Raw genomic sequence first — 25,761 nt, forward strand, 5'->3', positions numbered from 1 at the left:
TCTTCTGCAAATAGGCCTGTCCCAGCCAGGGCACTCCGGGGACGCGGGGGGAAACGGGCCTGACCACTCAGAAGGGCCCTCGGGCCTCGGGGAAGGGGCGGCCCCGGGCCTCGGCCGTCCAGTGGGCGCGAGGGAAACAGACCTGACCGCTCAGAAGGGCCCTCGGGCCCTGGGGAATGGGGCGGGGGTCCCGGGCCTCGGCCGTGCAGGCCCTCTGTAGACTGGGCTTCCTTTCCACCACCGAGCCCAGGGCTTCTGAGCGTGGAAGTTCCTAGCTCTGCCCAGGGAGGAGCGTGTCCCCTCTGTCCCCGCAGCCCACGGGCTCCTGGGGGAGGAGCCCCGCGCGGCCTGGGCGCTGGGGGGGCCCTGGTGCCTCCGGCTGCTGGGTTCTGCGGGCTTCGGCTTCCGCAGGCCCGTGGGCGCTGGGCATCTCCAGCCCGGCCTGAATCTGCTGGCGGAGGTCCTGGAGGATGGCCATCGCCGTGTGGATTGTCGCAGGCGGACCGGGGGGACAGCGGGTCGCGGGTGGGCCGAGGCGGGAGGCGGGCGTCCAGGCGGGGGCCGGGCGAGCCCGTGGCGGGTGGGGCTTTCCTATCAGCTCCTGCAAAGACAGGCGGTGGGCGGGGCCTGCGGTGAGGCAGGTGGTGGGCGGGGCCTGGGGTGAGGCCGGGGAAGTAGGCGGGGCCTCCGGTGAGGCAGGCGGTGGGGCGGGGCCTGTGGTGAGGCAGGCGGTGGGCGGGGCCTGCGGTGAGGCGGGGGAAGTGGGCGGGGCCTCTGGTGAGGCAGGCGGTGGGCGGGGCCTGGGGTGAGGCCAATGGGCGGGGCCCTCGGGTGAGGCAGGTGGTGGGCGGGGCCTGGGGGGAGGCAGGCAGTGGGTGGGGCCTGGGTGGAGGCCAATGGGCGGGGGCCTTGGGTGAGGCAGGCGGTGGGCGGGGGCCTCAGGTGAGGCTGGGGAAGTGGGCGTGGCCTGGGTGGGCAGGAGGTGGGCGTGGCTCGGGTGAGGCAGGCGGTGGGCGGAGCCTCGGGTTAGGCAGGTGGTGGGCGGGGCCTTGGGGGAGGCAGGGGAGGTGGGCGTGGCCTGGGGTGGACAGGTGGTGGGCGTGGCCTCGGGTGAGGCTGGCGGTGGGCGTGGCCTCGGGTGAGGCCGGCAGTGGGCGGGGCCCTCGGGTGGGGCAGGGCGAAGGGAAAGGTCAGCGCTGGGCACCATGTCTAGTCAAGCTGCCTGTTGCCCAGGCTGCCGTGCCGGGCGGGCGTGGCCCACGTGGGGAGGGCGCTGTTGGCCTTTGGAGATGCCCAAGGCGCCGCCCCCATTTCTTAGCGCGTCTCCCTCTCTCACACCCGGCTCGGGGCGGAACTCAGGGCCTGGCGCTCGCCTGGCAGCTGATCTCTCTACCGTTTGAGCGACATCTCCACCGCCCCCCCCCCCCCACCTTTTTTTTCTGATTCTGGAACTTGAACTCAGGCCTGGGCGCCGTCCCCGAGCTTTGTTGTGCTCAGGGCTGGCGCTCTACCCGCGGGGAGCCACAGCGCCACTTCCGGTTTTCTGGTGGTTGACGGGAGCTAAGAGTCTCGTGGACTTTCCTGCCTGGGCCGGCTTTGAACCGTGATCCTCAGATCTCAGCCTCCTGCGCGGCAGGGGTTGCAGGTGTGAGCCACCAGCGCCTGCATCTGAGGTTTCTTAAAGGTAATGATCCCCCAGGTCACTTCCCAGGCCGTGAACTTGAAGGGTGATTGGCAGGTCTCCCCACCCGCCTTCACGGCATGGGGCGCCTCCCTCTTCCATGGCCGCCCCCGCCCCCAGATGTCACAGCACAGCAGGACAGAGCCCGTGGCAGGGGCGAGAGGTACCTAGGTCCGGGGCCGGCTCTCTGGAAGGCGAGAGCCCGGGGCGGCTGGAGGGGGCCCCAGCAGCGACCGCACCAGGGCTTGTCCTTTCCGCCAGGCGTACACACCGACCAGCTCCGAATCTTAAAACAGAGAAGACACCTACACACAGCCTTCCGCCACCGGGCAGCAGCCCCCTCCACCCCCGTCGGGAAGCCCAGCTCTGGCCCGGCCCCTGCCCCGCGCGCCCTCGGGGGCCGGCGGTCGGGAGGCAGGGCGGCCCCCCCACACACACACAGCCCCGCCCAGGAGCCCCGCAGGCCGAGCTCTGGCTGAGCACGCTCACGGGCCACTCGAAAGCGGGCAGGCACAGCCCTGGTGGGTCAAGGACTGAGCCCCGGCCTTCTGGTGGTGGCAGAAGGAAAGGCCCCGCCACAACCCCCAGACACACACGAGCTTTCCTGCCACCTGCGGCCCCCACAACGAGCAATCACTCATCACGGTGTTGCTTCGTGATCCCGGGTTCCGCTCGCCGGCCGCCAATGCCGGCCCCCTCCTCACGGCCCCCTTTCCCAGGGCCCGGCAAAGGCAGGGGGCAGGCCTTCGCTCACGCACGCACGCACGTGTGTGCTCACACCACCCACGCTCATACACGCTCGCTCATGTTCACACACACAGGGCTACACACACACTCGCACACGCACACGCCCATGTGCATATCGTGGTGCCACTACCTTGAGGCCTAGCACAACCATCTGGCAGGGCCCTCGGAGGCCCCAGGCTCCCCCCCTCCGCCCTCCCCCCCGGCCCCCCACATCCCCCGTCCAGGAGGTGCCCCAGGCCCTGCCGTCGGCCACAGGCCACGCTGCCTGCCAGGCTGGGCCCCCACCCGGCAGCTCTCCGGGCCCAGGCCCTCTGGGAAGGAAGGGACAGGTGCCCCGGTCCCCGGCTGGCGAGGGGCCACGGAGCTGGCTTCCGGGCCCAGACCCGGGCTTTCAGTCCAGCTCCGCCACTCGGTTCCCCCTGCCTCCACTTCCCCAGCGTGTCTTCGCACCTCTTTTACAGGGGCCACGAGGGCGAAAAGGATGAAAAAGATGGCCACCATCTTTCTAAGAGGAATCCCCCTCTGCTGGCTGGGGGTGGGGGGTGGGGGGAGGCCCGGCTGGGCCACAGCTGGGTGTCAGGTGAGGTGTCGGGGCAGGGAGCTGCTGGGCAGCCCCCAGAGCAGCCCCGGGAGGGGGAGGGCAGCCCCCCTGCCGGGCCCCTCCTCCCTCCCCCCCCAGGCCCCTCCCCCCAGGCCCACCGGAGGGGCCCGGTGGTCGATGAATAGGTCCTGATGGGCACATTTTTTTTCTTCCACTGAGCAGTTTAATGGCAATTAATTTTTTTACGAGCGGATTTTTAATCTGTGGAAATGGATGGAGTCCCAAGTGCCCTGTCAAGGCTCGGGGCCAACCTAATCCATGATAAAAAATGCAAAGCAAGGTGATATAATCTGAGATTAAATATCAGCCTTAATTTTCCTTTGGCCCGATGGATGAATATTTTATAACTATTGCGATTTAATTTTTTGTTAACTACAGCAAATTTCTAATTCATGCAATTCCCCAGGTCCTGCGGTTCTGACCTCTGAACCCCCAGCTCATCCCTCCTTAGCCCGCTGTGACTTCGTCACTGACAGAAACTAATGGTCACCGTGGCTGGGGTGACACGGTGGTTACAATGATGGATGCGGCCCCTGGCCCGCCCTCCTGACCCCGTGTCAGGCAGAAGGCAGGTCATTTTTCAAGACGGCCATTAACACCACACGCACCAAGAGGCTGGGGGCGGGGAGGTGATGACGCAGTTCTACTTTATGCATCTTCTGAGTCTTCTGGAACGCTTTGGAGCCGCCACAACACACACCGTCCCCCGCCTGGGACTCCCGCCCCGTGGCACGGGCCCACCAGCCGGGCCTGCCCTGCCCACGGCGCCGGCCCCCCCTCCGCGCGCCCCCTCCCCCTCCCCCCGCCGGCAGGGTGTGAGCCAGGGGGCATTTATGCATTCCTCCTGGGAGAAGCCGCCGCGTCTGGCCACGCTAGGACAGTCCCCGCCACCCCGCCGTCCACGCAGACGGCCCCGCCCTGACCTCGCCCAGAGGGAAACGGAGACACCGGTTCGCAGGGCCAGCTCAGGCCGGGAGTTGGCTGCTGTGGCGAGCGAAGGTGGCACGGGCTCCCTCCCACGAGGGCACCTTCCCGGCGTGTTCCCAGCGCCCCCCCGAGCCGGGCCTGGGCGGAAGGCAAAACCTCCCCCCAGCCTCAGTTTCCCCATCTCCTGCATGGACTCCAGCCTGCCTCGCTCGAGAGCGGTGAGGACAGTGGGCGGGTACCCGGGGAGCCGGCGTCCACACAGCCTGACCCTAAGGGCTCCGCCCTCCCGCCTGGCACGGGGCCCGGGGGGGAAGGGCCCTCTCCAGGCCACCCCAGCGCCAAGTGCGGCACCCGGCCTCCGGGAGGGGCAACCACGGGCACGCCACCCCCCTCGGTGAGCGCGTAGGTGCTGGGGTGGCCCGTACCCCGGGCCAGGGGAGGGCGGCTCTCCCTGGGTCCCCCCTTCCCGCCTGTGCTCGTCTGAAGGTCTCCCGTCTGTGCATGCTGCCCCGCCATCCTAGATTCCAGATCCTGGAGGCGGGAACCACCTGCTGCCTCCCGCGGGTCCCTGACACGGGGGGCCGGACCCCCCGGGTCCCCGGGGGAGGGGACAGGACCCTGACACTCAGAGCGGAGCCCACGGGTCCCGCCTCCCCCCAGCCCTGCAGGCCCGCCCGCCCCGTCCCCCCCCCCATCGGCGAGGGATCCCCACAGCCAATCTCACCTTTGCTCTTGGCGGCTCTGCTGGGGACGGGCAGCCTGGAGACCCGCTCGCTCTTGTAAGCACTGCTTTTCATCCTTTTGGTGTTTTCCCAGGGAGCTTCAGGGAGGAGAGCGGGGCGGGGCCGGGGAGGGGGAGGGGGGGATCGTGAGACAGTGCGTGGACACCACGCGGGCTCGCCGGGCACAGCCGGGGCTCCACACCTGGAGGGCACTCGGGGTGCGCCTCCTCCTCCTCCGTTCAGACCCGGACAGGAGGGGGGAGGCCCAGTCCCCGGGCCTCGACCACAGCCCCAGCACCACCGGGCCCCGGGGGGCCTCGGTGCCTGCGAGCCGAGTGCCCAGCAGCCGGCCGGCCGGGCCAGGCCGGGGGAAACCGCGCCCCGGCGGGCCCGCGCACCTGGGGCTCCGGCTGGGCCTCGCTTGGGGCGGCCCAGCCCCGGCCCCGTGGGGCAGGAAGGGCCTGGAGACCGAGGCGCTCTCAGAAGGACGCGTCCTCAGCCAGACACGGCAGGCGTGCCTTTCATTCCAGCACTCGGGGGGCGGAGGCGGGAGGGGTCCCCGCTGGAGCCCAGCCTCGGGCCCACAGGCAAAAAGCACAAGAACCTTCTTGTGGGATTCCAGTCACAGGGCTTCTCCGCCGTGGTCAGCCGCGCAGAGACAGGGAGCAGTCGCAAGTGGGAGGGGAGGGTTAGTGGGGACGGCGGCAGTGTGGGGAGAAGGGGGGGTCTGGGCCTGAGGGTGGGGGGGGCCAGTGAGCTGATGCTATGTGCGTTCACCGCACTTCGTTTTCCCGGTACCAGGGATTCGAACTCAGGGTTTCCTGTGTGCGCTGCTGGCGCTTTAATACCGCTCCAGTCACGCCTGCAGCCTGGCTTTCTGTGCTAGTTATTTTGGAAATGGAGTCTCTCGCCGTCATTTCTAGGATTCATGGCCCTGATGCCTGGATTGCTGTGGTTTTCTTCTTTAAAGGCTACGCGTCGGGTCTAGAGCGCTCTGGTTGGTGCGAAGGCACCGAGGCCTCTGAGGGGCTGCTGCCCGACGGCCCTCGGGCACTGGGGGTCCCGCACCCTGGGCCAGTGGGCGGCAGCTGCCCAAAAGGAGGTGGGGGATGGCCCACTCACCGAAGAGCTGACGTGCTGACCCTCGGGGGAGGAGGGGAGGAGGGGAGAGGAGGGGAGGAGGGGAGGAGGGGAGGAGGGGGGCAGGGCAGCCAGAGCTGGCTCCGTGAGGCCGCCCTACCCCAGCTGCCCACCTGCCCGCCAGGCCCCTGCCTGAAGCCCGTCTGCTCAGAGCCGCGTGGGAGGCCGCACCCCTAGCACACCAGCGCCTGCCGTCCAGGCGGGGTCCGGTGGGGGTGCCGACCAGCCCAGAGCGCACCCCCTGCCGTCCTCCGGGCTGAGAACCCCAGAAGCCAAGGCTATCTGGGGTGACCGTGGGGAGCCCCACGCCTGGCTCCTCTCGCACTCTGGGGTCTCTCAAGCCCTGCAGGCCTGGCCCCACGCTCCCTGGTGTGTGGAGACAGGACTCCAACCCCACGCCTGCCCGGGGCCCGCCCGACACCTCAGAACATCCCAGGGGGGAGGCCCAGGTCCCCGATGCCCTCGGGTCCCGGGGCGGCTCCTGTCCACCCTCCTGTGCCTCCGCTGTCAACGAGCGAGCCCACTCAGACGCCTCCCGGCTCTCAGACCCGTCCCTCCCGTCCCCCCAGCCCAGGGCTGGCGCCGCCGCACCTGCGGGGCCCTCAGTCTCCAGGGCCCTCGGCCCTCCACACCAACAAGGCCCTCGGCCTCCAGGGCCCCTCGGCCTCCACACCAACAAGGCCCTCAGCCTGCGCACCTCCAGGGCCCTCGGCCTCCGCACCTCCAGGGCCCTCGGCCTCCGCACCAACAAGGCCCTCGGCCTCCGCACCTCCAGGGCCCTCGGCCTCCGCACCTCCAGGGCCCTCGGCCTCCGCACCTCCAGGGCCCTCGGCCCTCCGCACACAACAAGGCCCTCGGCCTCCGCACCTCCAAGGCCCTCGGCCTCCGCACCTCCAGGGCCCTCGGCCTCCCGCACCTCCAGGGCCCTCGGCCTCCGCACCTCCAAGGCCCTCGGCCTCCGCACCTCCAGGGCCCTCGGCCTCCGCACCTCCAGGGCCCTCGGCCTCCGCACCAACAAGGCCCTCGGCCTCCGCACCTCCAGGGCCCTCGGCCTCCGCACCTCCAGGGCCCTCGGCCTCGCACCTCCAAGGCCCTCGGCCTCCGCACCTCCAAGGCCCTCGGCCTCCGCACCTCCAGGGCCCCTCGGCCTCCGCACCTCCAGGGCCCTCGGCTCCGCACTCCAGGGCCCTCGGCCTCCGCACCTCCAGGGCCCTCGGCCTCCGCACCCTCCAGGGCCCTCGGCCTCCAGGGCCCTCGGCCTCCACACCTCCAAGGCCCTCGGCCTCCGCACCTCCAGGCCCTCGGCCTCCGCACCTCCAGGGCCCTCGGCCTCCGCACTCCAGGGCCCTCGGCCTCCGCACCTCCAGGGCCCTCGGCCTCCGCACCTCCAGGGCCCTCGGCCCTCCAGGGCCCTCGGCCTCCGCACCTCCAGGGCCCTCGGCCTCCACACCTCCAGGGCCCTCGGCCCTCCGCACCTCCAGGGCCCTCGGCCTCCGCACCTCCAGGGCCCCTCGGCCTCCGCACCTCCAGGGCCCTCGGCCTCCCGCACCAACAAGGCCCTCGGCCTCGCACCTCCAAGGCCCTCGGCCTCCGCACCTCCAGGGCCCTCGGCCTCCGCACCTCCAGGGCCCTCGGCCTCCGCACCTCCAGGGCCCTCGGCCTCCGCACCTCCAGGGCCCTCAGCCTCCGCACCTCCAGGGCCCGGCAGGGGTGTCTGGGGGCGGTTCCCGCCCACCTCCAGCATGGGACAGCGCACCTGGGCCCAGTAGGGCCCCTGCCGGCTTCCCTTACCCGAAAGCTCGTCCAGATTCCTCGCCCCGAGAGGCGGAGCTCGGCGCCCAGGCCCCCGGCAACTAGTGGCCGGCTCTAAATTCCACACAGCCTCCTCCAGGGGGGCCGCGCTCCCCGCGTCCTCCCCCGTGAACAGGCCTCACGGGACGGGTCCACACGCCGAGCCGAGCCTGCAGCCCAGAGCCGCTCACCGGGTGGGCGGGGGGCGTCCCCCGGCTCGCCCGGTGCAGCCCAGGGCCGGCGCGGGGGTGAACGGGGAGGCCTGCGGAAGGGACGCCTGAGGACTTTCCAGGAAGAGGTTCCAATTCGGAGCCACTCGGACTCGAGCTCCACCACAGGCCCAAGAGCACACCGTCCAGACTCGCCCGGGGCGGAGCCAGAGCCGCATCATGGCACCGACCGCCGGCTCTGGAGGCTTCGCAGAGCCCCCCCCCCCCCCGGCTGTGCACCCCCAGCGCTGGGCACCAAGCGTCTGCACGAGGCCGGGCGTGACCACCCAGGCATCCAATGCCATTCCCCAGCCCGGTGCTGGCGGCTACCCAGACTCACACCTGTCATCCTAGCCACTCAGGAGGCCGAGGGCGGAGGATCGTAGATTGAAGCCGGCGCAGGCAGGAAAGCCCTCGAGACTCTCATCTCCACTTAATCAGCAAAGCCAGAAGTTAGAGCTGGGGCTCAAGCACAACCCTGGCCTTGAGCCGCGGGTGAAGCCACAGAGAAGGGATTTGCTGGGGGGGGGGGGGAGGGGGTGCTGATGGAATGGATTGATCTGTTGATAGATTCCTAATTGGGTGGTGTGGTTGGAAGTGGGGGAAACCAGGAGTGGGGCCTGAGTGGAGGACGCGGCTCACTGTCCCTGCTGTCCCTGGGTCCCCCCCCCCAACCCTCCCCGCTTCCTGGCCGCCACGAGGTGAGCAGCTTCCCTCTGCCACATTCTCCGAGGCCACAAGTCAAGTCTTCCCTCCTGTAACCTGTACCGGTCGCAATGATGAAAACGCAGGAAAGCTGGTGGTGAAAAGTGGGTCGTGACTCTAACTAAACCGACCTACAGAGCCTTGGAGCTATGTTGAGATGCAAGTATCAAAGTTCACGTGGGGGGCTGGGAAGGTGGCCTAGTGGTAGAGGGCTTGCCTCACACGCACGAAGCCCTGGCTGCGATTCCTCAGCACCTACTACATACACAGAAAAAGCCAGAAATGGCGCTGTGGCTCAAGAGGTAGACCGCTAGCCTTGAGCAAAAGGAAGCCAGGACAGTGTCCCAGGTCCTGAGTTCAAGCCCCAGGACTGGCAAAAGAAAAAATGTTCATGTGGTTCCATCTCAACCAGTGACTGGGTGCAGCCACGCATGCCTGTTGTCCCCAGCTACAGGGGAAGCACCCCATCTGGGTGTGAGGGTGTACGCCTGCCAATCGCAGCAGCTCAGGAAATCACAGGTAGGAAGGTGTCCCGGCGGGACAGGGCATGAATCCAGACCCTTCCTGCAAAATAACCACGGCTGCTCGGGGCTGGCGCCGTGGTTCCAGTGGTAGAACGCCTGCCTAACATGGTGAGGCCCAATGGTCAGGATCCACCATTGCCCAAAGAACCAGAAGAGGTGAGGAGAGTTAACTTTATGTTGTGTGTATTTAAAAATAAGATTTTTAATCTTAAAAAGAAACAAAAGCTGTGGGCGTGGCTAAGTGGCCTAGTGTCTGCCCTTCCAAGCACAGTCCCGAGTTCAAAATCCTACACTTCCCCAAACTGAAAAAACAAGTAAAGAATTAAAAAGGCAGACAAAATGTATCCAATGCCTAACGTATGAAACTGTAACCTCTCTGTATGTCAGTTTGATAATAAAATTTTTTTTAAATATTGAAAAATAAAAAGGCAGACACCTCCCTATATCCCTAGAAAGAGCTAAGAGACTTGACCTCCACATCCCACCAACAACTACTGGTGCCATGTGTGTCTGTGTGTGTGTGTGTGCATGTGTGTGTCTGTGTGTGTGCGTGCGTGTGTATGTGCGTGTGTGTGCGTGCGTGTGTGTGCGTGTACCGGTCCTCAGAGCCTGGGCGCTGTCCCTTTTGCGCGCGTGGCTAACGTTCTACCCCCCGAGCCACAGTTTCACGTCTGGCTTTTTTGGTGATTAGTTGGACCTAAGAGTCTCACCGCTTCCCCCCCCCCCCCCCCGGGCCGGCTTTAAACTGCGATCCTGGGGTCTCAGCTTCCTGAGCGGCCGGGATTACAGGGGTGAGCCACGGACGCCCAGCTCACGCCATCCTCCCTGGGAGGCGGCTAGTGGGCGCTCTAAATCCGTCCCCCCACCGGGCTCCCCCCTCCACTGGGTGGGGGGCCCGTCCCTCGCTGGGCTGCAGGGACCAAGTCAAGACCCCAGGGCCCGTGGGTGCCTCCCGGGGGCCCTCTGCGGCTCGCCCCGGCAGGCGCCATGCCCCTCCCCCCGCCCGCCCCGCCCGCCCGGGGCTCTCCTCCCCTTTCCCCACGCGCACCGCGGCCTTGCTCTCACCCACCTGGGGGCTCGGGGCCGGCCAGGGCGCTGGGCACCTTGCGAGTCCTCCTTTGGAGGGCCACCGAGGGGGCTTTGGGGACGCGGGGAGGTGCTGGAGGGCGTCGAGGTGCCCAGCGAGCCGCAGCTCCCCTGCCACTGGGCCTGGGTCCGGATCTTGTCCCTCAGCTGCTCCAGCCGCGGGTCTCTCTTTCTGGGGGGCCGCCGGCGCCCCGGGACCTGGGGCGGCCTCTCCCTCCAGAGCCCTGGGGGAGGGAAGCAGGGCTCGTGGCCGCCGGAGGAGCCGGAGAGGCGGCCCGATGACACGGAGGACGCCGAGCTGCCTCCGCCCCGGTCTTCCCGGCCCGCGGTCCAGGCGGGCGGGCTGGGGGTCCCCGGCCGGGGGCGGGGCTCCTCCCCGTCCTCAGACCAGGCCGTGGGGGGGGGCCGGCCCGGGCCGCCTCAGGGCGTCCATGAGCTCATCCTTGGCCGCGGGGCGGGGGCGTCCGGCGTCCCTGCGGGCACAGGAGCGGCTGGTCAGCCCGGGGGGCCTGGGGTGTCAGGTCCAAGCCAGTTGGGGCGGCCAAGTGTTTGAGGAAAATGCTGGAGCGGAGACGGGGCTCCGGCGGTGCAGCACCCGCCGTGAGGGGCAGACACAGCCAAGCGAGAGTGCGAAACCCCGTTTACGCCGCGGCGCGGGTGCACACGGACCCGTGCCTGTGCACTCTTGTGCACGCGCGCGTGCGTGCACACACGGGATCAGCCCCGTTTACAGAGGGGAATACCGAAGGGCCCCCCCCCCACTCCTGCGCTCACCCTGCGGCCTCTCCCCCCCTCCCCCGGGGCGGCCCCCACCCCGGGCTCAGCCCAGACAGGCGCTACCTGGGCGGGCGCCGCCCTTCCCGCGGGGGGGCTCTCCCGGGGGAGAGGAGGCCCGCCCCGGGGGCCACGTCGGGCGGGGCTGCAGCCCCCCGAGGGCGGCCGCGGGCGGCAGGCCAGGACGGGGGCCGGCATGCCCGATGCGCAGAGGCCGGCGAGGGCGCAGAAGGGGCCGGGCCGCCAGGCCTGGGCGTGCGGTGGCGTTCACATCACGGCCTCCCCCCGCGTCCAGACACCGCTCGGGACAGACCCGCCGCCGCCCATCCCTGGGCCCGGGCCTGGGCGGACGCCCCGGCCCCTGGGGGGGCCCCCTGGACAGTCATCGACAGTGGGGGTGGACGGCGGGCGCGGCCTGGGAGCGGCAGCCGCACGGGGCTTCCTCTCCGCTGCCCCTCGTCGGAGGGAGAGAATTCCGGGGGGCGTGACAGCACAATCGGCCCGGGTCACTCAGCAACCGCGACGCCTTCGGCCCCGCGCGTCCCCTCCTCCCTGCCTCACACCCGGGGGAGGGGGGAGCGGGGGGGGGGTGCCCCGTCACCTTCGCGACGGCCCCGGAAGGCACCATGGCGAGAAGGACACAGCTCTGCGGTGGGCCAGCCCCGGGGTCAGCATTGGGCCCAGCTCAGCCCCAGCCCCCGGGGTAACCTTGGCACCGGGGCGGGGCCCGCGCCCCCACCCGCCCTGAGGATTGTGAAGCACCCGGGGGCCTGGACTTCCTGCCAGCCGCGGGCCTCGCCTCCTCCGGCGCCCCCGAGAGAGGGGGGTGCCGCCGAGGACCCCGATCCCAGGCCGCGTGGAGAATGCCCAAAGCTCGCTCTCCTCTCTCGTTTCTTTTCCTTCTCTCTGTTCAGCAGGGCTGGGGGGGGCCGGGCTCCCTCCACCCCCGAGCGCCCCCCCCAGCCCTGCCTCAGGCTTTCTCTGGCCTGGGCGTGGGGGCCAAGGAGAGGCCCCCTGGAAACGCGAGGTGCTGCCCTGCGCCCTCCGGCTTCCCCGGCCCGCCCACGGCGCGGGGCCCCGCACGCAGCCCCAGGCCCAGGAGCGGACCCCACGGCCAGGCACAGACTCGAGTGCGGCGGGGCCAGCTGCCGTGGCCGCCCCCCACCCCGGCCTGGGGCCGTGTGGACGTCCCCCCTCGAGGCTGAGATGGGGGGGACCCCAGCCACGTGTACCTCCAAGACACTGACAGGACCTACAGCCCCGGAGAGAGGCCCGGGCGGCCCGCGAGCCTCGGCAGTGCGCACGAGGTTTGGGAGCTCCGAGACCCTGCAGGTGCATGTCCTCACCTCCCCCCCCCCCGTGGTCCTCACCACCACCCCACCCCCCCGTGGTCCTCACCTCCCCTCCCCCCCGCGGTCCTCACCTCCCCCCCCCCCGTGGTCCTCACCTCCCCTCCCCCCCCGCGGTCCTCACCTCCCACCGTGGTCCTCACCACCACCTGCCCACCCCCTCCCCCATGGTCCTCACCTGCCCCCCCCCCACCGTGGTCCTCACCGCCCCATAGCCCTGGTCCCATAGCCCTGGGCCTGGCCCTTCAGATGGCCACGCCTCCTCGTGGGCCCCAGAGTCGGGGTTCTGGACCCCCAGCCCTCGCCCTCTAAAGGGAGGACACGGGAGAGAAGCAAGCCTGGACAAGCCTCTCCCGGCTGCGGGCGGGCCGCTCTGTCCCTGGGAGAAGGGGGGCTGCCCGGATGCTAAGCCGCTCCCGCCGGCCTGTTTGGGGCCCTGACCTCAGGAGACACTACAGAGCCATTAGAGCAAGCGGCAACTGCCAGCAGAGCACTGACAGCTGCAGGTGTCGCTCAGTAGCAAGAGGGCCCGCTTGCAAAGGTAAGGCTCTGAGTTCAAATCCCAGCACTGTCAAAAAAATGCATTAAAAAGATAAGGGCAGAACTGTGAAACAAAGGCTGGTTCCCGCAGGCTCTCCCAGATGCCGCACCGGCTGGCAAGGCGGGGCTCAGCACCGCGCTCCCCCAAAGCCAGCAAGACTCTAGGAATAGGGGACCCCCGGCCCTCTGCGGCCTCCCCCCTCACGGCTCTGTGGACATGGGCCTTGGGCCTCCACCCTCGGACACACAGAGCCCCGGCCGCCTCCCCCAGGGCCCGGGGCCCGCCTGGCGGCCCGTGGGTGCCCCGCGGAAGGGCCGGCAGCAGCCCTGCCGGAAACGCACGCCCCGAGCAGGCCTCGGCAAGCCAGGGCGGCAGCGGACCGTGAAGGGGAGCGGGCGCGGCCCCCTCGCCGCCAGCCGCAGCCCCGGGCCTGGCGTCCTGGTGTTGGCATGGCACCCAACGGCCACCCCCTCCACCCGAGCAGCCAGCCGCGCCCCGAGGCCGCCAGTGTAGGACAACGAACGCCCAGGGAACCGGGCACTGCCGCCGCGCTCCCCATAGGCTGGGGGTCAGGCAGAGAGGGGGACACCTGCCCTGGGGGGGACACGTAGAGGGCGGAACACCTGGGCCCTGGGGGTACAGGCAGAAGGGGGGGCACCTGGGCCCTGGGGGTGAAAGCATAGAACCTGCACCAACACATGACACACACCCTTCACCATGACACACAACACAGCACATGGTACCACATAGCACCCACCACATCCAACACGTGACACAACACTGCATCCACAACACACGACTGCACATCCAACACACACACACACACACGCTGCTGCACACCCAACACATGGGGTACTGCACAAAACATACATTGCACATACAACACCTATAACACTGCACACACACACTGAACACACACACAGCCAGACAGGAAGCAGCACAGGCTGCTCCCCAGGGGGCCCCGGTGAGGTGACAGACGCAAGGGCGGGAGCCGGTGACACAATGAGTAGCCCTTTGGGTGCTGCGGCGGGAGCCAGCTGGCAGGCGGAAGGGCGACAGGAGGCAGGATAAATCACGGGGTGCACCTGCCACGGCGGCACACCCCGTGAATCCCAGCCAGCACGCAGGAGGCTCAGGCAGAGGAGGTCCGCCTGGACTCCATGGTAAGACTGTTTCAAAACACCAAGAAATGAAAACCACACCCGAGCCTGCAGCCCTGAGCTCTGCGGGGGGGGGGGGGGGGGGGGGGGGGAGGGGCAGCCCGGGGTGAGCTGAGGCCCCCGCCCCCCGCCCCACCAAGGCCTGGGAGGCTCCGTCTGCGTGGGGGAGGCCACGCCGGCCAGCGCGTCCCGTTCCGGCCACCTGCCGTCCCCGGGGCTCCTGAGCTGGTCCCTCGGGCCCCCTCCAGCACAGAAACCGGGGGAGCCGGTCCGCTGTCACCGGGCCACCGCGCGCCCCCCGGCCCCCGCCAGAACCTCCCCAGGAGCCTGCGGCTGGTGAGCTCCGTGAGGCCCGCCCGCGGCGTGGGACACCCCGTCCCCGGATCGGAGCACCCAGGCCCCGGGGCGTGGCCCTCGCCCCCTCGGTGACTCTGAGCCTGACCGGCCCTGTGCCCCCCTGGTGCTAGCGACGGCCCGGCGGGCGGAGCCAGGCGCTCCGAGGGGCGCCCCCCCCCCCCAGGTCACGGAGGAGGTGATCCTCGCCCGGCGGGGCCGGGTGCAGGACAAGACGTCCGCCCGCTGGAGGCCGGGCAATGCCTGCTCCCATGTGACAGGAGGGGAAACCGAGGCAGCCCACTGGATGCCAGTCAAGTGGGACCTGAGCCCAGAGGGCTGGAGTCTGTGTGTCCGTCCACCCCCCCCCCCCCCCCCCGCCTCCGTCCTACGCCACGCCCGCAGCCGGCTCTCATCCCCCTTCTCTTGGAGGTCTGGGCAGACGGGGTCGGGCTCGGGCGTGCCCCTGGCTGCCGGTACTCACCAGCGGGAAGGCCGGGGGCGCCAGGGGCAAGGAGAGCCCCAGAGCCCGCACTCCAGGCAGCAGGAAGCGGGCAGGCGGGGCGGGGAGGAGCCCTGGGGGGAGGTGGAAGGCGCAGCGGTTGCCAGGAGACGCGCGGGCCAGGGCCGGCTCCTCCTCTCCCTGCCGGACTCACCTGTGCGGCTGGGGCACCTGGGACTCCCCACCCCCGGGGTCCCGGGGCAGGAGGAGGCAAACACAGCGGGGGGGGGGGCCGAGGCAGAGCCCACCCCGCCCGGTGCCCAGCTTCCCCCCCCCCCGCCCCTCGGGGCTGCCCCCAGCATGCCCGGCTCCCGGCAGTACAGTGGGGCAGGGAGGAGCCAGCGCCCGGGGTGGGGTGGGGGGGTGGGGGGGAGGTTGGGAGACCAGAGCTGATGAAACACCAGGGAAGGGGCTGTGGGGGGGCAAGGGAAGGAGAGGAGGCCTGGGGGGGAGGGAGGCTGCGGGGCCAAGGCTGCGGGGCCCAAGTCCTGCCTGGCCGTCCTCGCTCTGCGTGTGGGGTCTCAGGTCCAAGAATCTGCAGCTCAGGGCACTTCCTGGAGGTGGTTTCTGTGTATGTGGTGCTGAGGAATCGAACCCAGAGCCTCATGCGTGCCAGGTAAGCGCTCTACCGCTAGGCCACACTCCCAGCATTGTTCTGTTGTGCCAAGTCGCGAGACCACCACCAAGAAGGCCACCGAGACTCAGACATTCCAAAATGCAATAGCAAGGCAAGGCTTTATTCAAGCGGGCCGTGGCCCGGGCCTCGTCCTACCCACCGACACAGCGGAGGTTAGGAGGCAGCCCCGAGCTGCGATTACACAGGGCTTCTAAAGGCAAAAGACAAAGTTACAGCAATCAGGTGTTCAAGCAAGCAAGATTAGGACACAGGTACAAATCTGATTGGCTCAGGGTTCGAGGCATTCTAGGGGTGGTTAGAGTTAAGCATTCCCAGCGGTTAGAGTTCTAGACCGACTGGGCCCTAATGGGCTTGTCCTGGGTCTGCTCACAGGGCCTGCTTATCTCAGGTTAACGTGGGAAAGTGGGGTTCACGTGGTAAAGTGGGGCCTGACTTCAAAGTCTGGCTCTTCATTCCCCCCTTCATTCATTCCCCCCTTCTGATAGGTAACTCGAGAACCAATCGTGGTTCTCCTTGCTTAGTTTGATTCTGACTGAGAATCGGTAGGGATAGATTGGTATTGTGCCCGCAATAACATAAAAACTCATAACAAATGCGACAGATAAACATAGTTTTACACCGAAGCCCCAATTCTGACCCTATTTATATTATAGCCAATTTGATTACATACCAACTTTACATTTGTTACATACTCACTTTAGGGATTGTCTTTGTCACCTTTAACATGCCAAAACCTTTTAATCTAAAGAAACATTTTTGTTTTCTCTCTAAAGTCTTTCCTTATATAGTTTTATAATCTGTGTCTTATAAAATTTAACATATCCCCACTCACACCATCTTCTACTTCCTCACACTATCAGTGACTTACTGGAACATTCTGTGACTATTTACTTTTTAATCCCTTTCTGTCGGGAGCCAAAGAAGCTGCCATGATATAACATAAAGAAACTATAAAACTTAACTGATAAGGACACTTGATGCTTTTACAACCTTGCCTGTTAAGCCTAACACCTTGTCTAGCTTTAATTAACAACCTTGTGAACTTTCCACCCAGTCCCTGACCTGGGAAAGAGCATCCCATGGTTCTGTAACCTAGCAACCTAATGACCCTGTCTACGTGAGTTACCCTTTGCTGATTACTATGTAAGCTGCCCTGCGAAAATAAAGTTTGAGACCTTGATCAGAATCCTGTCTTGGTCTCCCTCCTTGTGTCAGGTTTGTCTCTCATTCAGGTCAATTCCCCCTCGGGCTCCTGTTGACAAAACCCTGCGGGCCGGGGCACCTTTCTTATCCAGAGGAAACCCTTTCTCTACCCCTTTCTCCCAGGCTTTCTATACTAACTTTCCTCTTACATTTCCTGGGGCTTCTTTGCTGCTAGAGTTTTAAACTGTCTACATTTTCCGGTTTATCTCAACTACATCAAGGCAATTTACTGTGACTCCACGCACAGGCTGCTCCTAAGAAGCCAGACCAGAGTCAACTATCATAAGCCAACTATTCTATATCTATATTCCATATCTATATTCTATATCTATATTCTATATCATGAGCCAACTATTCTAGAGTAGATTTCTCCAGTTTCAGTTCCTCCAAGTGCCTACGGTTGGCCAGTGGCATCTGTAAGATCCACCCCTAGGAGGGCTCCATGAAGATGCCCCCAGCAGCTTAAATCTCTGTCCAGTTACCTTGGTACCCGGCACACCTGATGGCAGTTACCTCCCTCTCTTCTGAGGTCACACCCTAATCCATCTGGACACATTTAATACTCTTGGACACACCTCCCACCCCAGGTATTACCTGGAAGTGACTCTCCAGCCTGTCATACATGCTTTGAATTTAGCAGCAGGCCAGTCTGCTTGAAAATTTCTTACAATATCCAATTTTCTTAATCAGATCCAAAGCACTTTCCAGCAGAAACCAGCTGCGTATAAGAGTATAAGAAGATGTAGATTCTTCCAGATGACTGTTAGACTCTCTCCTTGATCCTCACTCAAATGCAATGGCAGGGGCCGTGGTGTCAGGCAGCAGTGGCTCCAGTGGTTCCAGTAGAATGTCACACCTTCTGGGTTACCTGCAACTTTCTCCATACACTGGTTAGAGAAGCTTAACCTAAGTTAACCTAAAGCCTAACTTTAGTCAAATTTCCTAGTAGTTTCCTGATTCTTCTTAAGCACACTAGCTTTGCAGGCTGGCACATTACTGAAAGTCAAGACAGCTTTAAGCAATCAATGGCCCTTGGGTCATTTTGCCAGGGCAATAAATTTAAATCAGATATTTCCAATAAGGCTAGGATTTTTTTTCTTTAACCAACATAGGCGGCTTGGCCTGTAACCATTTCTCACAGGTGCAGTCTATACTGTTACCCCTGTTTTCCATGCCTCTAGTTTATCCTGCCTCATCTTCCCAAAAACAACTCTGGTCCCTTGGTCCTAAAAGGGGAGGCTGATGGGCAAAGATCATCCATCTTCTATAACTTCTTCAGGCCGACTCAGGGGCGTTGACCTTACCTAGCCAGGAACCTATAACCTTAGTCTACTTTACCAAGGGGCTGCAGGATCAGATGTCCATTAGGAGCTTTACTCCAAACTGGAAATTACATTCAACATTTTAACTTTCAACTATACAGACTTCTTTTTGGGCTACCTCAGTGTAGCCTTTTAACATTCTAGTTTGTAAAAGCTTTTTCCTGACTGGCTGGGGAACTGATCTCTGATGACTTAACAGATCTCAGTAAGGACACAATCTCAGGTCTCTTTCCTGAACAGATGTATCAGCTTAAAATTCTCACTGCCAGTCAGAGCTTTGAGTAGATGCGGGGGGTTGGGATTTTAAACTATCCTCTCATTTGACAAACTTAACCTTACTAACTACTATCGCAGATGACTGGCAAGTTCCTGCCCAGTAGACAGACATGGGCATTGGAAAGGCATGCTTATGAACTATTCTTCTAGGACTTCCCGGCTTTGATTAACTTTTGAAAGGCCAAACAATAGTGACTCTAGGATCTGACACCATCTCTGCCACCCAAGCAGTGGCTTACTGCCTCTGGATGCTCCATCACTTTTGTCCCAGGAGGAGTGACTTTCCACTGGACTTGGACTAGGGCCTGAGCGCTGTCCCCCAGCTCTCCAGCTCAAGACTAGCACCCTACCACTTTGAGCTCCACACAACTCCATTCCCAGCACTCTGCTGGCTGATTAGAGACAAGTCTCTCACAGGGACCTTTCTCTGCCCGGACTGGCTTCGAACCGCAGATTTCAGATCAATGAGTCTTACAAGAGGCCACTTTACTCCAATTAAAGCAACAAGGTAGTAAAGCAACAGAAGTAGTTTCAAGCTTGCTCTTACCTGGAACTTATTAAGGGCCAGTATTAGATCTTGACAAACTTGTAGGAATCACCTGTGCTTCTCTGTGGGCCTGCTGGAAACTGTTACAAAAAAACAACCTACAAAGAAGCTGGAATGGCAATTAAACATTTTGGTAGCCATAATTCCCCTTTTCTCACTTTGCAATAATTATTTAGGACGGGGCTGGGAATATGGCCTAGTGGCAAGGGTGCTTGCCTCGCATACATGAAGCCCTGAGTTCGGTTCCCCAGCACCACAATATATAGAAAATGGCCAGAAGTGGCGCTGTGGCTCAAGTGGCAGAGTGCTAGCCTTGAGCAAAAAGAAGCCAGGAACAGTGCTCAGGCCCTGAGTTCAAGCCCAGGACTGGCAAAAAAAAAATATTTAGGACAATTTTACTTCCAAATTTCTTATCTAGGAATGTATTCTTGATTTCCAAAGCCTTTTTACTAACCCAACACTTTAGCTTTTTTTTTTTTTTGCCAGTCCTGGGCCTTGAACTCAGGGCCTGAGCACTGTCCCTGGCTTCTTTTTGCTCAAGGCTAGAACTCTGCCATTTGAGTCACAGCACCACTTCTGGCCATTTTCTGTATATGTGGTGCTGGGGAATCGAACCCAGGGCTTCATGTGTACGAGGCAGGCACTCTTGCCACTAGGCCATATCCCCAGACCCCAACACTTTAGCTTTTTATCTGCATTGGAAAAACTGAAGCTCACAGGCATTCTGAAACCAGGTGCTGCCCTTTGCCTACAGGCTGCTTGTTTCAAAGAGCCTCTTTTTTTTTTTTTCAGTCCCAGTTACTGCATAGCATGAAGACCTTTGAATTTTTCCTTAATGCAAGAATTAAATTAGAAATACTTATCCATTCAGCTTTCCAATATATTAGTGAGAAACATTGGCCCATTTTGCCATTTCTTCCTACATACATAGAGTTAATGAGAGTTTACTTCTATCCCCATTAGTTTAATATATATATCCTTTTAAATCCAAATTCTGACACTTAGCTCTGATTAAACATTTTTTAAACTATAGTTCCTCTTTAAAACAATGCAATCATCCTTTAAAGCATTTGGTAACGCCCAAACTCGATGACCATTTGAATTTAAACTTAGTTTTGCATCATACTGCAGTCTTGAACATGTTCACACTCTGGTTTTGAGCTATCTCCTCCCACTAGTGAGCTAGATCAAGACTAGAGGGCTAGATGGAGGTTTCCATGATGGAACATTACCCATAGCTCTCATCAGATGTTCAGTCCAAAAGGCTACAGAAAACAAAACAGCTATAACAATACAAAAGGAGGAAGACACAGGCACTCTACTCCTTGACCCAACAGCATCACTTCCAGCTGTGTGTGTGTGGGGGGGGGCGGGGATTAACTGGATAAAGTATCAGGGACTTCCTGCCCAGACTGGCTTGGAACCACAGACCTCAGATCTCAGTCCTGGGTAGCTGGGATTACGGGTGTGAACCACCAGCACCCGCTTCCCATGGGTGGTTTGACCTGAGTTTTTCAGCGTGGGGTGCTAGACCACGTGTATGACAGGCCTGTCGCGTCCATCCTCTGCCCCAGCTCCAAACGCAGTTGCCCCAGTGGGCAAGGAGCCCCCTTTGGGGATTGAGCGGAGGCCTGGTACAATGCGGGGTCCTCGCTGGGCGCTGGCGGCTGCTCAGGAGGCTGAGATGTGAGCATTGCCGCTCAGAGCCGGCCCGGGCAGGAAAGTCCATGAGGCTCTCAGCTCCCATGAGCCGCCAGGAAACGGAAGTGGAGCTGTGGCTCGAGGGGTAGAGCGCCAGCCCGGTGCAGAAAAGCTCGGGGACAGCGCCCAGGCCCGCCCGAGTTCGATTCTCCCCCCTCCTCCCAGCTCACGCGCACACGCTCACATGCAAACACACCTACACACACACACACACACACAGAGCGAGGAGCTGCCAGCCACAGATTCCACCAGCAGGGGGCACCCTCTCCCCACCGCAGACCGAGGTTTCCGTCCCCCCAGCGCCGCCAGGCCGAGCCCTGACCCTCGCGTCGCCAGGCCAGGCTCCTGCGGCTCACAGCTTGTGATCCCCGAGATCTGAGCACCACCGCTGAAGCCAGCTCGGGGGGAGGGGGGCGAAATCCCCGTGGGACCCTTCCCTCCCCCGGCCGCTCAGAAGCTGGAAGCGGCACGGCGGCTCCGTGCAGCAGCCTCTGGGGGAAGGGCTACGGACGGCGCCCCGGCCCTGAGTTCGAGCTCCACCGCTGACAAGAACTTTATTATTATTTTTTTAATTCCAGGCAAAGTCTTTTGTCCGGGAACTCCTGAGGCCGAGCCCCGTGAGCTGGTGGCTCCCGCCGGTCAAGCGGACGTCGCAGGAGGCTGAGGTCGCGTCAAAGCCGGCCGGAGCCGGAGAGTCCGCGAGGCTCCTGTCCCCAATCAACCGGCAACAGACGCCAGGAGGGGAGGGGGCTCGGGTGGTAACGCTGCAGCCTTGAGCAAAAAAGCCAAGAGTGAGAGGCCCTCGGGGAGTCAGAGTGCGCGTGCGTGCGTGCGCACACACACCCACACACACACACAGGAGGGGAGGGAGGCGGGCAGGGAGGGAGGGAAGAGGAGAAACCAGGAACCTCTCCAAATGGTAGAGAGCCTACCCACCCCGTGCGAGGCCTGGACTTCCGGAAGCGCGGCCGGGCCCGCCCCCTCGAGGCAGCAGGAGGCAGCCCGCCCGGCCTCCGCCAGGCGCCCCCAGACGCGGTGCTCGAGCTGAGTGGCCCTCCCTGGGGCCAGCAAGGGTCCGGCCGCCCGGGCCCCGGGGCTGGAGTGCAGCCCCACCCATCCCGCCCCGAGCCCCAGCCTCGCCTGGCGTGGGGCGCGCGCGGGGTCCGCAGGCTGACTTTGTGCTGGTGTCAGAGAAACAAGGAGAAGGAAGTTCACCTGGCCCTGGGCGCCAGCAAACACGGGGCCAGAGCCCCCGGGCAGCGACTTCAGGACCCTCGGGGAGGGACAGCCGGGGGGCGGAATCGCTCCCATGGGAGCCGTCCCGGCAGTGGCAATAACAAATTCCTTCTGAGCCCAGGTCATCTCTGGCCGGCGCCGAGGCCCACGACCGACTCCTAAGAAACCGGCACCCAGAGCACTTTGCACACATGCCACGAACACGCGTGGCACCCAAACTGGCCCCACTGGGCGAACCACGAAGAACCACGGAATGTGCAGCTCAGGAGAATGTTCCAGAATCGTCTGACCCAGTCCACACTGGACGATTTCCTTGCAGGACAGACACAGCACTGGCTTCCCCAGGATCTTTCCAAACCGAGCCCAGCGCTCTGCCGAGGGGGGCCTTCTCCTGGCTCCTCGTGTCACCTCCTCTTTCCGCTTCGCCTCTCGGCCTTGTTTGCACACATCCTCCTCCAGCAGCCCCCCACGCTCACCGGGGATGCCCGGCTCACCCCCTGTGGGGGCGTCAGGGGGTGGTTTGGCCGAGCATGGGTGGCTCGGGCCTGGAATCCTAGCTGCTCAAGAGGCTGGCATTGGTGTTCAGAGCCCGGCCAGGCAAACAGATCTGAGAGACCAGCAAAAAGCCAGCAGCGGAGGGGTGGCTGGAGGGGCAGAGAGCCAGCCGCAAGGCAGCGAAGCAAGATCTCAAGGCCCCGAGTTCAAGCCATAGCGAAGCAAGATCTCAAGGCCCTGAGTTCAAGCCATAGGTTCCAACACACATGAAAGAAAAACAAAGAAGGAAGATGGAGAAACAGTTCTCTAACTTTTCTGTTGTTCTTGAGAAGTCCACGGCATGCCACACTGAAGAGACGACAGGAAGTCCAGAAAGGTCTGCTCACAGCTGCTTGAATCCAACCTGGCGGTGACATGGGTGGTACTGGCCAGGACCCAGGGTCAGCACCGCTGTCCTGGACGGCAAGGAAGGCAGAAGACCCTCAGCTAACGGGGTGAGACGGGGCAGCGTGGCCCGCGCGGTGGGGAGGCGGCCGGAACTTCCCCCGCACCCTAAACCAAGGTCGGGAGGGAAGGGAAGGGCGTGACCCGGTGCAAAGCCAGCTTTACACCCGGAGGAACAGCTGGGAGGGGGGGCCACACCCGGCCCTGGGCCTCCCCACGAGAGACACCGTCCCTGAGGAAGGGACCCGGCCACTGAGAAGCTGGGCGCGGCCGGCGGCAGGACGCGTGGTCTGAGCGTGCCGGAGCCCCGCCTTGTCCCCGGCTAGGGGTTGACGCGGCCCGTCCTCGGAGGAGGAAAAAGCATGGAGGGAAACAGCTAGTGCGGGGCCCCAGTGCTTACTCCAGGGGTGTAAACGTCCAGGTGGCTGCGAGACCGCCAGGTGCCAGCCGGGCCCAGGCTGTGGTTCTTGCTTTGGACTGTCCTCTGTGCTGTGCCCCGCCCACGCCCCGCCCACGCCCCGCCCACGCCCCACCCACTCAGAGGCAGGAATGGGACGTCCCGCCCACGCACCGCCCCACGCCCCGCCCACACAGAGGCAGGAATGGGGCGCCCCGCCCACGCCCCGCCCCACGCAGAGGCCTGCGTCCCCCTGCATTCTACCTGCCACGGGCCCATCCTGTCCACAGTTCTAGCCCTGCCTGCCCCACGCCCTGCCCCCCGCCCCACCCCGGCCTGGCCGCCAGCCCTTCCTGGAAGCACCCCGTGGGCGGCTGTCCCCGTGGGTGGCTGTCCCCGTGGGTGATGAGCAGGTGACCGTGCTGGTGAAGAAGGCGCGTCCAGGGGCCAGGCCCCGGTGACGTGGGCTGCCTGGCGCCGAGGCCCTGCGGTGATGGGGAGGTCTTGGGTGTGCCAGCTCTGGAGGCCCAGAGGCGGGCGGGGGGGGGGCGGTGCTGCAGGGCCCCCCTCCCCGGTGGAGGCCCCGGAGCTGAGTCCGCCTCCTCCTGGGCGGCAGAGCGGCCCCTGGGGCGGGCCCCGGAGGCAGGAGTCACCTGTCACACCCATGCCGTCACCGGGTCTGGGGGAGGGGGCCGGGTACGGGGCCCCCCGCCCGCCACGCGGTCGGCCGTGGAGGCTCTGGGGGAGGGGGCCGGGTACGGGGCCCCCCGCCCGCCACGCGGTCGGCCGTGGAGGCTCTGGGGGAGGCCGAGGGGGAGCTGGCCGCACTCATCACAGGGGCGGCTCAGCTGGGCACGCCCAGCAGCATGGCCGCCTGCATGCCCAGCCCCTGGGGCAGGGCCGGGGAAGAGGCCCTCGAGCCCCTGGGTCTGCGAGCTGTTTTGGCTCTCCTGCTTCCTTCCGCCTGGGGAAAGGGCAATCCACGAGCTTCAGCCCAGCTCCACGGCGAGAGCCGGGGCCGTGGGTGCGGGCGGCTCCCCCTGCAATCCTAGCCACTCAGGAAGCGGAGGCCTGATTCTTATCTCCATTAAACTACCAAAGGGCCAAAAAATAAAGTCACTGGGGCCCAACGTGGTAGACCAGTCGTCATGAGCACAAAGCAAGCTCAGGGGGGCCGGGAACGTGGCCTAGTGGTAGAGCGCTCGCCTCGCATACATGAAGCCCTGGTTCGATTCCTCAGCACCACATACACAGGAAAGCCAGAAGTGGCGCCGTGGCTCCAGTGGCAGAGCGCTAGCCTTGAGCACAAGAAGCCAGGGACAGGGCTCAGGCCCCGAGTTCAAGGCCCAGGATCAACACCAAAATCATAATAGTGAAGTAGAAGGGCTCGGGGGAGAGGAAGGCAGCAGGCAAATACAAAGGCCCGAGTTCAAACCCAGGGCTGCCCCAAAACAAACACCAGAGAAAGCAAACATGCCCCGCGGAGTTTCCAGGGGTGCCTGCAGCTGCCCCCAGAAGCAGAGCGAGGCCCGTTCCGCAGCGCCAGGCTCCGTCCGCGCTCGGTGTGGCGGTTCCCAGGCCCTGCCCCTCCGGGCCTGCGGCAGCCGGGACGGGGGCGGTGTTCCCCCGTGAGGCCGGAGCGGCGGCCTTGCCCCGGGCTGCGAAGCCGGCCGTTCTGAGCGTCCTCGCCGGTGCCACGTAGAGAGGGAGGGGCGGCGGGCCTGGACCCTGTCCCGGGGACAGGGGGTGTGCGGGCTAGCCTGACGTTTGACATTGGTGCGCCCGTGCCGGGGCTCGAACCCAGGGCCTCGTGCGCCGCCAGGAGGCCGCCTGTAGAGGGCGCCGGCGCTCCGTGGACGCCAGGGGCCGGCCCGTGGGCCGGGGTCCGTGTGGCGTCTCACGGAAGAGACTGAGTGTGCGAGCGCACGCGTGCGCCCACTCCGCCAGGCCCTGTGGGCACAGCTGGGCGGGAGGCAGGCCGAGAGCGCAGATCGCCCCGCCGCGGGTGCGTGAGCAGGTGACCACTTCCGGGGTGCCCGCCAGGCCCCGGGGACATCACCCGGGTGACCCAGCCCAGGGCTGCCGGCTGCCGGCGCGCACCCCAGGAATGCCGCAGGGCCGGTGCTCTGCGGGGGCGGGGAGCAGCCCCGGGCGGCGTTGTGTGCGTGTGTGCGTGCGTGTGCGTGTGCGTGTGTGTCCTCCATGCGGACCCCACGGCAGCCGGCGCTCGGGGACTCTGAGGCCGTCCTGAGGGCCGGGACGGCGGGGGGTGGGGGAGGGCCGAGCCCCCAGCCCCCCGGGAGGGTGGGGCCCCCTTTCCAGCCTGAAAGGTGATTGGAAATAGTAGAATGGGGCACGGTGCGTGTGCGTGTGTGTGTGCACGCGTGTGCACACGCGCACTCCTGTCTCTCTTCCCCACACTCCGTCCGCTCCGGGTCCCCCCTCCCTCCCTCCTTGGGCCCGATGGTGGAGCCCGGTGCGGAGCCCTGGGCCCCGCGGTGGGCCCCGCAGGGCGGCAGGTGGAGGGCGGGCTCCAGACGCCCTTCGGGACGATGTGACCCTCTGGGGGTCTGGGGTGTCCCGTGTTGGGCGATGGCTTCCTTCCGCCGTCCTGGCTCTCGCCCGGGGCCCAGGGCCGCCTCCGCCCGCCGCGCCTCCCTCCCCGGCCTCCTCCCCCCGGGAGCCCCGGGCCCCCCAGCGCCCACCGCCAT

The 25,761-nt window shown here is 64.6% G+C and overlaps 2 protein-coding genes across 2 annotated transcripts in view; both read right to left on the reverse strand.

The window, feature by feature from the left end:
* Positions 1–478, reverse strand: part of LOC125353351 (snRNA-activating protein complex subunit 4-like) — an 11,680-nt gene extending 11,202 nt beyond the window's left edge. Inside the window, 1 exon segment of the mRNA XM_048348965.1 lies at positions 366–478. Coding sequence (XP_048204922.1) covers positions 366–478 — 113 coding nt within the window.
* A 1,370-nt stretch (positions 479–1,848) lies between these two features.
* On the reverse strand, positions 1,849–25,761 carry LOC125353358 (collagen alpha-1(I) chain-like). Its single transcript, XM_048348979.1, has 11 exons — positions 25,470–25,761; positions 24,524–24,778; positions 21,943–22,211; positions 14,775–14,933; positions 13,717–13,834; positions 13,002–13,359; positions 12,462–12,564; positions 10,974–11,268; positions 10,151–10,552; positions 4,681–4,776; positions 1,849–1,967 (listed from the first exon to the last, which is right to left on the reverse strand). Exons 1-11 carry the CDS (start codon positions 25,759–25,761, stop codon positions 1,849–1,851), a joined length of 2,466 nt encoding a protein of 821 aa, XP_048204936.1.

The sequence above is a fragment of the Perognathus longimembris genome, chromosome 1 (genome assembly GCF_023159225.1).
Source record: "Perognathus longimembris pacificus isolate PPM17 chromosome 1, ASM2315922v1, whole genome shotgun sequence".
In the NCBI taxonomy this organism is placed as follows: Eukaryota; Metazoa; Chordata; class Mammalia; order Rodentia; family Heteromyidae; genus Perognathus; species Perognathus longimembris.